The sequence below is a fragment of the Rhinolophus ferrumequinum genome, chromosome 15, assembly GCF_004115265.2.
Source record: "Rhinolophus ferrumequinum isolate MPI-CBG mRhiFer1 chromosome 15, mRhiFer1_v1.p, whole genome shotgun sequence".
Lineage (NCBI taxonomy): Eukaryota > Metazoa > Chordata > Mammalia > Chiroptera > Rhinolophidae > Rhinolophus > Rhinolophus ferrumequinum.
In genome coordinates, this window is record NC_046298.1 from 18,037,795 (window position 1) to 18,052,603 (window position 14,809).

The following is a 14,809-nucleotide window of genomic DNA, read 5'->3' on the forward strand; positions in this document are numbered from 1 at the left end:
TGTCCTGAAACCCTGAAAATTGAATTGGGCGGTCCGGGAAAGGGTGAGAGGCATGCGGCTTCCCTAGAGTTGGATGGAGTATTTACAGCAGGAGAAGAGGGGAACAGCCTCTCAGGGTGCTCAGTCTCTCCACTCTGACTGTGCTGTGCTCCCCACACTGACAGTACGAGGCCTCTGTGCCTGAGAACGTGGTGGGCCACGAAGTGCAGAGGTTGACAGTGACGGATGCGGACACCTTCAACTCACCAGCATGGCGCGCCGTCTACCGCATCCTGGAAGGTGATGACGGGGACCATTTTAACATCACCACTCACTCTGAGAGTAACCAGGGTATCCTAACAACGAAGAAGGTGAGTCAGTTTGGGCTTTAGATGAGGGCCACTCCTGCAGCCTCCAGGACAGGGAGGTACCACCTGCCTTGGGACACATATCTTGGACCCTTTACCAGAGAGTGCACCAGGCCAGTGGCTCCCAATACTTTCCCATCCCTTTTGTGTTGCGGAATTCCTTTGTTCAAACTAACTTTTACCCAAGGACGCAGTTCATAAAGTAGGTAAGAGGCACTGATCGAACTGAAGTGGATCAGTGGAGCCCCTCCTCCCAGATCTAAGTGTCTGGTGGCAATTCCCACATGGGCCAGTGAGCTGTGCCCTTCACAAGTAGATTGAAGACAACGAGCTGCCGCTGAGCTTCCAGAGGGGCAGCCGATGGCTCAGTTGGTTAGATTGCGAGCTCTCAACAACAAGGTTGCCAGTTCAATTCCCACATGGGATGGTGGGCTGCACCCCCTGCAACTAAGATTAAAAACGGTGACTGGACTTGGAGCTGAGCTGTGCCCTTCACAACTAGATTGAAGGACAATGACTTGGAGCTGATGGGCCCTGAAGAAACACACTGTTCCCTCATAAAAAAAATTAAAAAAAAAAAGAAGATGGGACTAATCTTTCTTTGAGTTATTTTACCTCCTGGTTTGTTATGAAGAATGGCCTGGTTTGAGGAGCAGGGTTTTATTAAATACTTTAAAGACTATCCCCTTCTTCCAACAAAAGCTTTAATGCCCCTTTTACATTGTGAAATGAATTTCATTTATAACTTACCTAACTTTCTAGAACAATAGAATTCCCTAACTAAAATAAGAATTTTATAGGAAAAGTTACCAGTAATAAAGTTATTTCTGTATGTAAACTTTTGGGCACAACTAACACTAGAAAACATAAGGAAGTGGTCAGTTACTTGCATGTCTTTGTAGTCATCCAAATGTGGTGGATACTGTACGAGGTATGACAATTAAGTTCGCGAACTCATCCTAGAAAAAGTGCTGCATACCTCATTGCTGAATATCACTACGGTCACTTTCAAAGTACTCCTCTTGGGAAGCTGTGCACCATCCTCAGTGCCTAGTCCACCCTTCAAAGCAATTTTGGCACTCTTTTTCTGGAATGGCCATGAGAGCTGTCGTCGTACTACCCTTGATGTCCTGAATATCATCAAAATGTCTTCCTTTCAATATTTCCTTTATCTTTGGTTAAAGAAGTTTTTGAGGGCCAGATCAGGTGACTAGGGAGGGTGTTCCAACACAGTTATTTGTTTACTGGCTAAAAACTCCCTGACAGACAGTGCCGTGTGAGCTGGTGCATTGTTGTGATGCAAGAGCTCCTTCGGGACCAGTTTCTTTTTTTAAAGGTTTTATTGGGGAAGGGGAACAGGACTTTATTGGGGAACAGTGTGTACTTCCAGGGCTTTTTTCCAAGTCAAGTTGTTGTCCTTTCAATCTTAGTTGAGGAGGGTGCAGCTCAGCTCCAGGTCCAGTTGCCGTTGCTAGTTGCAGGGGGCGCAGCCCACCATCCCTTGCGGGAGTAGAGGAATTGAACCCACAACCTTGTGGTTGAGAGCCCACTGGCCCATGTAGGAATCAAACCGGCAGCCTTCGGAGTTAGGAGCACAGAGCTCTAACTGCCTGAGCCACCAGGCCGGCCCCTCGGGACCAGTTTTGTGCACAGCTTTCTCATGCCAAGATTTTCAGTTAAGATTTTCCTAACTGTTTCTCTGTCGATATTTACTTGGTCTGCTATGCTTCTCACAGTCAGCCGACAATTTCGACGCACAATATCAGCCGACAATTTCGACGCACAATTCAATGAATTTTTGCAATGTTTTTGTTAGTTCTGCCCATTACTGGCCACCCTGACCTCTCTTCATCAGTAACACATTCTCTCCACTCAGAAAAACGTTTCAGCCATTTGTGCATTGTCATTTTCTTCATGGCATTATCCCCGTAAACTTGGACTAACATGTCCCTGATTTCACTTCCACACTTGCAAGTTTACAAGAAATTTAATGTTTGTTTGTTGCTCTAATTGAAGCTCAGATATTCTTGCAACAGCACACAAAAGCATGTAACAATAATGAACACCACTGAGCAAGATACCACCACACGTCGACACGAACACAGTTATGAAACACTGATATACCAAGGTTATAAAAGTTTACTGAGCTGTTTGTACAGTGGTGCCAATGTAAGCACACGGTGGAAAGTTCGCGAACTTAATTGTCAGACCTCGTATGACTCCTACGACAAGTGGTGTTGGTGTTTTTCCAGAACAACAAATAAACAACTCTTGGAAAAGGCCTGAACAAGTAGAATTACAGGCTCCCCTCAGAAATGCCATTCCTAGAATATTCAGTATATATTAAAACCCCACCAAACACTTGGTTTACGTGTTAAAACATGTTCTAGACTGTAATTATTCATACCCATGAATACGTGAACATCCAAGGGGATGTTGGCAAGTCACATGGGATATGAGACAATTCTTTGTGTCCCTGCCCCAGCCCATAAATGCCAGTGGCATCCCCAGTCATTATGACAACTAGAAATGCCGCCACAAGTTTCTACAACACCACCAGGAGGCATCATCACCCCAATGGGAACCAGTTCTAGGGCTTACTAGTCTAGTTGCCTTTGTAGTGGTCTGAGAGGCCCCACTGGGTGTCCACTCAGGAAGTGCAGGAGGCTTTATGGGACAGGGAGGGGGCAGCATTGTTGCTGGTGGGAGCCTTGCGCCCCTCACTGGGGGCCCTTCTGACATCACAGCACTGCAGGGGCCTCCTACAAAAACCAGTGACTCAGATCCTCCTTCCTCTTCTCTCCTAGGGCTTGGATTTTGAAGCCAAATCCCAGTACACCCTGTACGTTGAAGTGACCAATGATGCTGTGTTTGTGGTGAAGCTCCCAACCTCCACAGCCACCGTAGTGGTCCATGTACAAGATGTGAATGAGGCACCTGTGTTCGTCCCACCCTCCAAAGTCATCGAGGTGCAGGAAGGCATCTCCATCGGGGAGCCTGTCTGCACCTACACCGCACAGGACCCTGACCAGGGCAGTCAGAAGATCAGGTAGGCAGGAGCTCGCTCCCATTCAGCTAAATGTGCCGGTACTGTTGGCGGGTTGTTTCTTATAGCCTGTGTTTGTTCTGATTACCGTCAAGATTGTTAAGTGTTTTGAAAACCCCATTGCACGGGGCCTCCCTTTCCTACCCTCCCCAAGGCTGAAGATTCAGTAGGGGTTTTAGGGGCAGGTGCTCTTGTTCCCTCTCACATATCCCTGCTGGCCCCCCCACCTGCTGCTCAGGTCCCCATTTAGGGGTAAGATGCATTTTCCACATGACCCAGCTTAGGAGCCCCGAGTCCCATGACACCGCCTGCCAGTTGGCATGGGGAGGCTTTGAATGATGACACCAGAATTCTGAGCATTCTGGGTGTGACTTCTCAACGTTTCCACTCCAGCTACCACATCCTGAGAGACCCAGCAGGGTGGCTAGCAATGGACGCAGACAGTGGGCAGGTCACTGCTGTGGGGGTCTTGGACCGCGAGGATGAGCAGTTTGTGAAGAACAACATCTACGAAGTCACCGTCTTGGCCACGGACGATGGTGAGCCTCCTCCCACCCCCTCCACGTGGGCCCTCACGGTTTCCAGGTCACTGACACAGCATGTGCCCCCCAGAGGCAGGGTATGGTGTATGTGGGGGCGGGTGGAGGGGGGCTGTCAGCAAACCAATCTGGAGGGTCAAAGGGTTCTTTCAGAGGAGTCTTTTAAAGACTGGTCTTAGGGTGGCTGGCCATGATTCCAATTTCCCTAAAACCCAGGAGTTAGGAAATATCCTGAAGATTTCTTTCAGACTAAGTTTGTGGTTCACGGAGGCCCAAATGGGCCTGTCATTTTCCCCTTCATTGATTGAAAGGGGCTGCCTATAAAGTGCATGCTTGATTAGTGATGTCACACCCAGAGGATTAGGGGTTATGATGTGATTCCATCTCTGCTTGACACATAGTGAATCAAGGCCTGGAGGCAGGTGAGAGGTTACCACAGGGCTGTGAGGGGAAGCTGCCTCAAGGTGTCCGGTGGGTTTCGCTTTGTGATAGATTATTAGTGGCTATCCGGATGAAGTGGCTACAGCTGTGCTCTGGTCAGTTAGTAATGTCTGCTGTGGACACAAAATGAGAATGGGGGCACAATTGCCATGTATTTGCCACCACTGATTTGATCTATAGTGCAGCCAGTGCTTGGAGGGTCTTGAGACGTTATAGCTGGACGGTAAACGAGACTCTCCCTGAGGCTGATTGGGTTGGTCACAGGGGAGCTTGACATTCATCAGCCCAACCAAGGCAGATGTTGAAAAAGGATCATCTGTGTCGTTATGAATAGGGAACCGTCCCGCCACTGGCACGGGGACCCTCCTGCTAACACTCACGGATGTCAATGACCACGGCCCAGTCCCTGAGCCCCGTCAGATCACCATCTGCAACCAAAGTCCTGTGCCCCAAGTGCTGAACATCACGGACAAGGACCTGGCCCCCCACACCGCCCCTTTCCAGGCCCAGCTCACACATGACTCGGACATCTACTGGATGGCAGAGGTCAATGAGAAAGGTAACTGCGTGGCGGTGGCAGGCGGTGGTTTGCCCCATACCGGGAACCTGCACACCTGCCCAGCTCAGCCTCTTGTGGGTGTTTTCAAGAACATCGATCAGATGCTATTTATTAATGTAGTGGAAGCCTTCGGAATTCCACAGGAGCCCTTAAAGACCATTCTAGCCCAACTGTCTTCCTGTACAGATGGAAAAAGAGGCCCAGAGAGAGAGGGCGTGACTTTCTCCATGACACATAATGACTCGGCACAGTGGTAATAACTAACAGGCATGGAACGTGCTTGCTCTGTGTGAGATGCCACTTTACATGTTTTACATAGATTTAATTTCCTAATCCTCACAACAATCCTGTGGAGAAGGCACTATTATCACATACACGTGTGCGTGCACCCATTTTACAGATGAGACTGAGGCTTTCAGAAGTTTAAATAGCTTGGCAGAGGCTTTATGGGTAGAAAATGATGGCACCGGCATTTAAACCCAGGCATTCTGATCTACCATGATGCTCGCTGCCTACCATTTATTGAACCCTGGAGACATGGGAGATGCTCTTTCTTTTTTTTCTTATTTAATGTTTCTGTCACTCTGTGGTCTGTATTTTTTTATCCCTATTTACAGATGAGAGTGAGATCTCAGAGAGGTGAAATAGCATGCCCAGGGGTACACAGTGGGTAAGCAGTGGAGGTTGAAGCCAGACCGCCATCCCTGCTCCCATCTGCCTCTGTCCTTTCTCTTTTCAACCCCCCCCTCACCACCCCCCGGAGCTTCTCAGCCTTTGGTGGTTTTTGTGTTGTTACAGGCCTAGAGGGGTCTTATTGGCATCAAGTGGATAAGGACCCACAGTGCATGAAAAAGGTGGATCCAGCCCCAAGTGCCAATAAGGTCCCTGGAGAAACATTGCATCGCTCTGCTTTAAAATGTTCCCCTCTTCCTCTTGGGGCTAGGATCCCCCAGGAGGGAAATGGGGAACCAGTATATTTAAGTTCTGCCCCAAAGACCCCAAATGCCCAGTATCCGTTACTGCTGTTGAGCCCAGAAAGGGCTTCCCGACCTGCTTTTGGCACCCACCTTGGCTCATTTTTACAGTACCTGTGATTTGGGTGTGTATATCTAGCACTTTTCCTTTGGGGAGCCCAAATTGGTCTTGTGTCACCCCCTTGTGGCCTAGAAGTCATTTTTTCCCTCCCTGACCATGTGGTTCAGAGAGTGGAGACTGGGGCCAGAATGCCTTGGTTCAAGACCTGGTTACTCCATTTACTAGCTTTGTGATTGTGGGAAAGCCTGAGTCTCAACTGTTCCTCAGTTTCCCTATCTGTAGAATGGTACCAATAATAGTACCTACTTCCATAGTTACTCTGAAGATTACTACATGAAAAGCACTTTCTCTGGTATGTCAGCTCAGTAGATGCAAGCGGCCGTCTTCACCCAACAGCAGTCAGATGTGGCTCTGTCAGGTGTGAGCGTTGTGGCCAAAGCCCAGTCATACCAGCACCTGATAATAGTGTGGAGACCTGGCTCTTACTTGTAATTTAATTTTCTGTCCCTTTTGTCAGGGGAATTAATCAAACTCTACCCTATGTGACCTTGGGCTGGTGATTTGACCTTCCTAAGCTTCAATTTCTGCATTTGAAAAATGAGGATAAAGTACCTATCTTTTCAAGTTGTAGTGAGGATTAGAGAAGGGCTGGGTACATAGTAAGTGTCAATTTAGTCGACATTTCCACCAGCACCACCATCATCAGTTGAGAAACCAGCCCTCCCCTGTGGGAACAGGATGAAGATGGGGATGTTTGGGGTGAAATATCCCACCGTGGCCTCCCCACATGGTAGACCAAATACCCAGCCTGTAGAGCTCTGTCTGCCTGGTAGTGCCAATGGGAATAGGGTGGGTTCTCCCTTCTGGCCTTTTTTACTAAGAGGGAGCCCTGTGAGCGTGCAGAGCCTTTGAACGGAAAATGGCTTGAAGTCAGTGCTGAAATAGGCTAGCAAGCCTGAGAGTGGGTGAGCTAGAAACATGATAGTGTCTTTCATCGCCCCAGTGATTGGGGGACACTACTGGCATTTAGTATGAGGATCTGTAACGCTTGGGAAAGTCCTGCATGATGAAAAGCAGTTTAGTTCCCTCCTTGAGAAACTTGGGTCTAAACTGAAGGCCTTTCTTCAGAGAGGCCTCTGACCCTATATTCCTCACCCAGAAGCACAGTCCCCTTTCCCTACCCTAGGATTGCCACACAGTCTCCCCAGAGAACTGCCCGTTGCACAGGCCACACCGAGGCTTGGCTTCTGCTCTTAGTTAATCCGCTGCCCGTCCTGGGCTGTGGAAGTCCAGCTAGCCCAGTGCCCATTGCAGCCTCATTCCAGCATCTCTGAACTTGAGTGTAGTCGCTAGTGCTGTGATTCCACGGGTTAGCATCCTTTCAGATGTGCTTAACATAAGTTATATCATCAAGTCACATGCATTTGAATTTATTACTAATTGATGCTGACTCGGAAACATCTGTGTTTCAGAAATTGAAACTCTATTGTACAGCCAAAGTATAAAAGTTATTTTTACTATTGCAAGAGCAGCATGCTGCAGTAGTAAATGATAGTGAATTGTGCACATAGGAAAACAGGTGGCCAGTTAATGTAGATATTAAAATACTGAGTTAGCTATCTCTTGGAACAGTGTATTATTGTTGAGGCAAAGAACTGTCCAGCAGGTAATGGTGCTGAGAAGTTATTGGCCCTGCAGGACATAATTTTTTTTTTAAACTTCATATTTTAAAAATGCCGTGATTATTGACTTAAAACAAGATGAATTTATTCTTCTACTCTGATCATCCTTTCCATGATAGTGAATTTGGCTTTGGCCAAATATCAATTTTTAACACTTGGTGTAAGTGTGTTTTTGAGGTAGTTCTCACTGTGATCTCCCGAGGTGAATAAATGATCTGTCCACTCCAGGAGACACAGTGGCCTTGTCACTGAAGAAGTTCCTGAAGCAAGACACATATGACGTGCATCTTTCTCTGTCTGACCATGGCAACAAGGAACAGCTGACAGTGATCAGGGCTACCGTGTGTGACTGCCATGGCCACGTGAAGAACTGCCCCGAACCCTGGAAGGGGGGTTTCCTCTTGCCCATCCTGGGGGCCATCCTGGCTCTGCTGCGTGAGTACTGGCGCCCTTCCCCCTCAAAGGATTGGCTAGTTAGAAGACCTGATTCTACCCTGAACTTCTGGGACTAAGGCCACCAGCATTAAACTCTTAATTTCAGGTGTGTCATTCCATAAATAGATATCTGTGGAGCTTATGGAGTGTGCCAGGTTTGGGGGATACAGTGGTGAGCAAACAGACTTGGTCCTGCCATTATGTCATGTAGAGGCCAGAGCAGTGGTTTTGAAAGTGTGGTCCAGACCAACAGCCAGGAATTCGTTAGAAGGGCCAGTTCTCAGGCCCCACTCCAGACCCACTGATTCAGACACTTGGGGGTAAGACCCAGTAAATGGGTTTTAACAACTCTTCAAAGGGTCCTGATGCATGCTAGAGTTTGAGAACCACTGGACTAGTGGGCAGGAGTGTTTAGTTAAAAACTAATTTCTTTTCTCTTAAGGTAGAACTTATCACATTTGCTCTTTCCACTCTTTAAATTAGTCCTTACGCAGAAAGCACACATCCAATCAGACGTGAATATAAGAACAAGTTTTAATTAGTTAATTTACTGTGCACCAAACATTGTTTTAGGCACTGAGCTTGCAGCACTTAACAGATCAATCCCTGCCATTAATGAGCTTACTTTCTAGCACAGGGAACAGGCAAGTAATCTGGCAGATTAATAGGTGTTGCTATGGGGGGAAAGAAAGTGGAGGGGAGGAAGTCTGTAATTTTAAATAAGATGGGCAGGAAAGGCCTTGCCGAGAAGGGGATAATTCGAATAAAGACCTGAAAGAGGTGAGGAAGCAAGTCAGCAGATATCTGGGGAACAAGTGCAAAGGCCCCGAGGCAGTGCTGTGTGCTTGGTGTGTGGAAACAGAAATGGCTGGAGTGCAGAAAGCAAGAGGGAAAACACTAGGAGATGAGGGCAGAGGTGATGGGCGTGGTGGAGCATCGTGTGGGGCCTTGTAGGCTCTTGTGAAAAGACTCTGGATGAAATGGGAAGTCATCAGAAAAGGTGTGGAGCAGGGGAGTGAGGTGATTGGACTTGAATTTTACAGGATGCCTACTGAATAGTACTGAACAAACTACAGAGGGGCAAGGATGGAGGCAGAAAGACCATTTAAGAGCTATTGCCATAATCTAACGGGGAGACGGTGGTTGGTGGCTCAGACCAGGATGGAAGTTGAGGTGGTGAGAGGTGGTCATATTTCAAGGTACAATCGACTCATCCACATCACTTGATATGTGGTATGCGGGAAAGAGCCACTGGTGAGCCAAAGGCCTGAACTCGTAGACACACGGAGTTTCCATTAACCAGTTTGTGAAGGACAATGGGAGATTTGCCAGGCCAGTCCAAATAGAGATTTTCGTAGACAGACATATAACCTTTGGGTGCAGATGAGAAGTCCAGTTCACCTCTTGCTTTTCCCCCAACCCAGTGGGGAAGAAAAGGGGTGAAAGGTCACAGTCTGGCCCACATGAGGTATGCATCCTGAGAACCTATGGAGTCTCAAAGAAGGCGAGGCCTGTGTTGTCTGGCCAGAGACTGTGGTTCTATCAGCAGGCCAAAAACGTGAACAGCCACAGAGAGAGGGCCAGAGGGTACCCTCTTCCTGTGGGATTAACCAAGGGTAGTAATGGCTATTAGAGAGAGCAGCCAGGCATCATGGCCAGTCCCCGCCATGTCTAAACAATATCACTAAAAACCAGTCCTTCTCTTAAAATTCCAACATAGCACTTGTACCTAAGTTCACATTACTACCTACTGTACTATATCAGAGTTGCACTCTCTTGCTTTTAACTTAAAGTCTATGGCTAATTTAGGAATACCTGGGGACTGAAAAAGAGTCCTGTTGAAAAGTGACATCTGCTGGGAGAGTCCGTCCTCACAAAGGAGGATTTCCCTCGGGACCATTACACTCAATATGGGTAGACTGGCAAAATGATATAGAAATATAGGTGGGGAATGAAATCAGAGTGGTGCTAGGAGGAGGTGACCTTAAGCTGGGACCTGAAGGGTGAGAGCCATGCATATGCGTGGAAGGTGTTCCAAGTGAGGAAAGGGCTCAGAGGAAGGTTCTCAAGTGAGAAACTGCTGGGTATATTTGAGGAACTCCTAGGAAGCCAGTGTGACCAGACCTGGGCAGGACATGGTGGGGATGGTACACAGGTGGACCAAATCTGTGAACCTTGGTAAGAAGTGCAAGGTTTTCTTCCTAGGTGCAAAAGAGCTAATGAAGTGTTTAAGCTCTGGCTACTGAGTGAAGGGGTCTCAATTAGATGGGGCTCTGGAGATTTGGGGGTCTCGGCCAACTGTGTGCTGTGGGTGTGAATATTCACACTTCCCAACTCTTCTAGTTCTCCTGCTGGTTCTTCTCTTACTGGTGAGAAAGAAGCGGAAGGTCAAGGAGCCCCTTCTGCTCCCGGAAGATGACACCCGTGACAATGTCTTCTACTATGGCGAAGAGGGGGGTGGTGAGGAGGACCAGGTAGGACATTGGGAAGTCTGGGGGTTGGGTGGTGGATACCCCCAGGGCCACTGGCAGGGATGGTTGAGTCCATCAACTGACCGTGTTGGCTGTGTTGACCAGACTCTGGCCTGAAGTTTCAATCTTCATGCAGAATAGACCACCAACTTTTCTCTTCTGAGAGGATGTCTGGTTCATTGCTAGTCTCTTTGGCCCCAGTCAAGGTGACCTTGAGCCTGCACTTAATATGGGGGAGGGGGTGTGGAAACGAGGGCTTTCAGAAATCTCTGACATTATCTGTCTTCTAAGACCTGGCCATGAAGCAGAACATCCAAATGGTGGGGAAGTGGGGTGAAATGTGAATGGTGTGGGAGTTGGAAGGTCCTTCTCAATCCCATGCTCTTCTTTACTTTCATGAAGGACTATGACATCACCCAACTCCACCGGGGTCTAGAGGCACGGCCCGAGGTGGTTCTCCGAAACGATGTGGCACCAACCTTCATCCCCACACCCATGTACCGCCCACGTCCAGCCAACCCAGATGAAATCGGCAACTTCATCATCGAGGTGAGGCATGGGGGGGCCAGCCCTATATTCAGGCACCAGCAGCGTGAGAGAAAGAGCAGAGGCTCAGAGTCTTGGCTCTGGGTTTAAATCATGAGTTTACCACCAACCAGCTGTGTGACCTCTGGCACATTTGAGTAACTTCTGGGCTCTGTTTCCTCCTTCTGTTTACCACACTTGCAGAGTGGTAAAGGATAGATTAGGAATAATTTATTCATTTGTTCAACAAATATAGTGGTTGTTACGAAAAAACTGGAGCTGGACAACGTGGGTTTGAATTTTTAGAGATCCCAGGTGATTCTGATGCAGAGCCAGGTTTTGGGACCTCTGTTCCAGGCCGCTCTAAGGATTGGATGAGTAAGCACCTGGAGTGGTGCTACCACGGTGGTTCCCAAACTGCCTGCACATTGCACTTTCCTGGGGACTTCAAAAACTAGTGATGCCTCTGACTCACCATCCCCTCCACCCTGAGGTTGTCACTTAATTGATCTGGATGGAGCCTGGGTTCCGAATTTTTTTAAGGTAACTTAAGTTCTTAATTAGGTAATGAGAGCTATTGTTGCTAGTAGCTGAGTGTTTCCAGTGTTCTTAACTCCAGTCACACATTTGATTATCTGAGGAATTTTGAAAAATATCAATTCCAGGAACCCTGGCATCAATTTTTTTTAGGTTCTGATATTTTTAGCTCCCCAAGGAAATAAAATAATACGGTCTGGGTTGTAGGAACCACTGAACTAGGTCTATAGGGAAGTATGGATGAATGGATGGAAGCGGCAGTGGGGAGGGGGCTCAGTGGGCGGTCAGAATACCTCACCGTGGCGAATCCTTCTGACGTCATCTTCTCTTCTAAACTTTTTGCCTCCTAGAAGTAGCCCGAGCATATTTGAGAGTACAGTGCAAAAATAATCATCTGGGGAAAGTTGCATGGGGCGGCGGATGTGAGAAAACATATTGGAGCTAAATACCGGGCGCATTTCCCTCCAGTTAGATGAAGTCACTTTCTAGAATGTCTGTGGGTTGGACAGTTTGCAAATACTGTCTCACTTAATCCCTACGTCAAGTCTGCAGGGTTGGAATCTTGTTATCCTGATTTTTACAAATGAGGACATAGTGTTCCGCTATATGCCCGGTATTATTCTGTTAAGCGCTTTACATATATTTACATATTCATTTATTCCTCTTAAACAATATGACATCTCCCATTTGAGAGAGGAGGAAAAAGCATGGAGAGGTCGATTAAGGGACTTGCTGAAGGTCACATACTAGTGTGTGAAGTCTGAGTCCTGACTTAAGCCATCTGATTTCGCGGTCCCTGCCCTTCACCAATGGCCTGTCGCACTGAGCACTTGCTGTATGCTGGGCCCTGTGCCAAGCATTTATATGCAGTATCATTTCAACCTTCAAAACCTTGAGGGAGGAGAGAAATGGCTTCGCAGACGAGGACATGCAGGCTCAGCCAGGTGAACCAGCCTGCCTGAGTTCTTACAGCTGCCACATGTCTGAGCCTGCGGCTCCTAACCACCTGCTCTCTGTCGCCACAGAACTTGAAGGCCGCTAACACGGACCCCACAGCCCCGCCCTATGACTCGCTGTTGGTGTTCGACTATGAGGGCAGCGGCTCTGATGCCGCCTCCCTGAGCTCCCTCACCTCCTCGGCCTCTGACCAGGACCAAGACTATGACTACCTGAACGAGTGGGGCAGCCGCTTCCGGAAGCTCGCGGACATGTATGGTGGTGGCCAGGACGACTAGGCCTCTGGGCCAGCAGGCCACAGCTGCATCTTTAAGGGGTTGCATTCCCACCCCACCCCCCAGCCAAGGACCTTGGAGCTATTGAGAAGTGGCCTTAGCAACCTGAAGGGAAGAGGCCTCGAATCTGACGAGAGGGGTTGGTTTCGGAGCCTTTCAGAATGGAGGGCCATGGGCAGTTTGACTTCTCAGCTTAGGCCCTGGGAGGCTGAATTTCCGGGACATTCTTCATAAAATGCTCCGCCCTGTGTCCTGGGCCTGGATGGACCTGACTCCCCCATGAAAACATTCTCTCTGGAATGGACCCTTCTCCTTAGATAGAGGCCTCTTACGGCAACCTGAATTTTTTTTTTTTTTTAAATGCTGTTTTCAAAAAGTTAGAGGCGGGTCCTCAACTGTCCCCTGGAGCCCTCCAGAAGCCCAGGCCAGAGCTGCTCGACTCACGTGCTCTCATGCACTTCTCTCTGATCTCTAGGACCAAGGCCTCCTATTTGAATAGATTACTGCGTTTTTATACTGAGCGCGTCTAGGTTGTCCTTTATTTTTTATTTTTTATTTTCCCTATGGAGTGCTGTAGATGAAGGGTGATGACAATCGTGTAAATGTACTAGAACTTTTTTATTAAAGGAACTTTTCCCAGAGGTGCCAGGGGAGTGAGCTTTTTTTTTTAATGTAGCTTTATTGACATGTCGTTCATATACCATTCCATTCACCCACTTACGTGTAAAATTCCATGGTTTTTAGACTTTTCAGAGTTGTGTAAAGGGAGGAAGTGTTTGGATCTCTGCCGGCTTCACCACAGTTTCCTCATGATAGAGAAAGCTCAGGATTCATTCACAGGCTCAGGTGGGGGCAAACCTTCTATCCTTCTTACAGGTTCGGAGCTGCTCTTCTGTGTGAGAGAACCAAATTACCTCCTTACCCCTGAGCGGAGCGCCACCAGAGCTACAGGCGATGTCTTTTCTGGAATGCTGGCTGCTCTTTCACATGGCGCATTGCATGAAGATTTCCTGCTCTGGGCTGTGGGCTCTGTTGAAAGGCAGGGGCTGGGGAAAGGCTGGCTCTCCTACTTCCTAGCAGGTCGCTTCACCTCCACCTGCCTCAGATTGTTCATGCATAAAGTGGGAAGTTCTTATGGAGAGTAAGTGAATCAATATCTGGCACACGGTAAGTGCTATCTGTGTTCATTGGTCGTGGATACCATTTATTCAGTACATTTTAGGCCCGGACAGCACTTAATTTCAATCATTTCCTTTATACGAATTCTCACCCTCACCCTCTGAGGGGACTTTCCTCCTTTAAAGAATGGCCTTATTGTATTTTTTTTAAATGACGCTTGATGATCATCAGAATCAAGCCAGACAGAAAGTTAAGAGAATTCACCAGGATGTCAGTGAAATTGGAACACTCCTGACATAACCCGGCACAGATGTGGGAATAGAATAAGGCTGAAGAGGCAGCTGGGATGGAACAATTCCACATGTGCCTTCGTTAAAGTGAAGTTTAAAATTTTTCTTTGCAATGAACCAAAAAAAAGAATCTGAAGGGCAGCTGAAAGGATGGCTGAAGTTGAAATCAGTGTTTCCTTCCCACAAAAGTGACTCACCCTGCAAAGCAGTGCCCCTCGAAGTGCAGTTCCTGGGCCAGCAGCGTCAGCATTACCTGCAAAATCAATTCTGCAGGCAGGAACCTGCAGTGTGTTTTAACAAGCCTTCCAGGGGATTCTGGTGCACACGCAAGGTCAAGAGCAAGGCTCTGAAGGACAAGGCTGAGTGTCCTGAAGCCTCAGACCCTGGATGGGAAAGTCAGAAGGGAACTATGGCCGGTAAGAAACCTCGCCCATCCTATTCCTCGGTCCAGCCCATAGCGCCTTAGCCTGCAGTCAAGGCCGTCTCCTGTCTCTCCCTCCAGCTGCAGCCTCTGGCTCCTGTGGCCTCCGATTCCCCTCTCCTAGGGCCTT

The 14,809-nt window shown here is 48.1% G+C and overlaps 1 protein-coding gene across 1 annotated transcript in view; it reads left to right on the plus strand.

The window, feature by feature from the left end:
• The window catches only part of CDH3 (cadherin 3), a 39,616-nt gene extending 26,126 nt beyond the window's left edge, over positions 1–13,490 (plus strand). Inside the window, exons 10-17 of the mRNA XM_033127028.1 lie at positions 165–350; positions 3,155–3,396; positions 3,787–3,932; positions 4,708–4,932; positions 7,878–8,084; positions 10,428–10,558; positions 10,958–11,104; positions 12,643–13,490. Of these exons, the coding sequence (XP_032982919.1) occupies positions 165–350; positions 3,155–3,396; positions 3,787–3,932; positions 4,708–4,932; positions 7,878–8,084; positions 10,428–10,558; positions 10,958–11,104; positions 12,643–12,852 (1,494 nt within the window). The 3' untranslated portion in view covers positions 12,853–13,490. The remainder of the gene's footprint in view (positions 1–164; positions 351–3,154; positions 3,397–3,786; positions 3,933–4,707; positions 4,933–7,877; positions 8,085–10,427; positions 10,559–10,957; positions 11,105–12,642) is intronic.
• Positions 13,491–14,809: the final 1,319 nt, after the last annotated feature.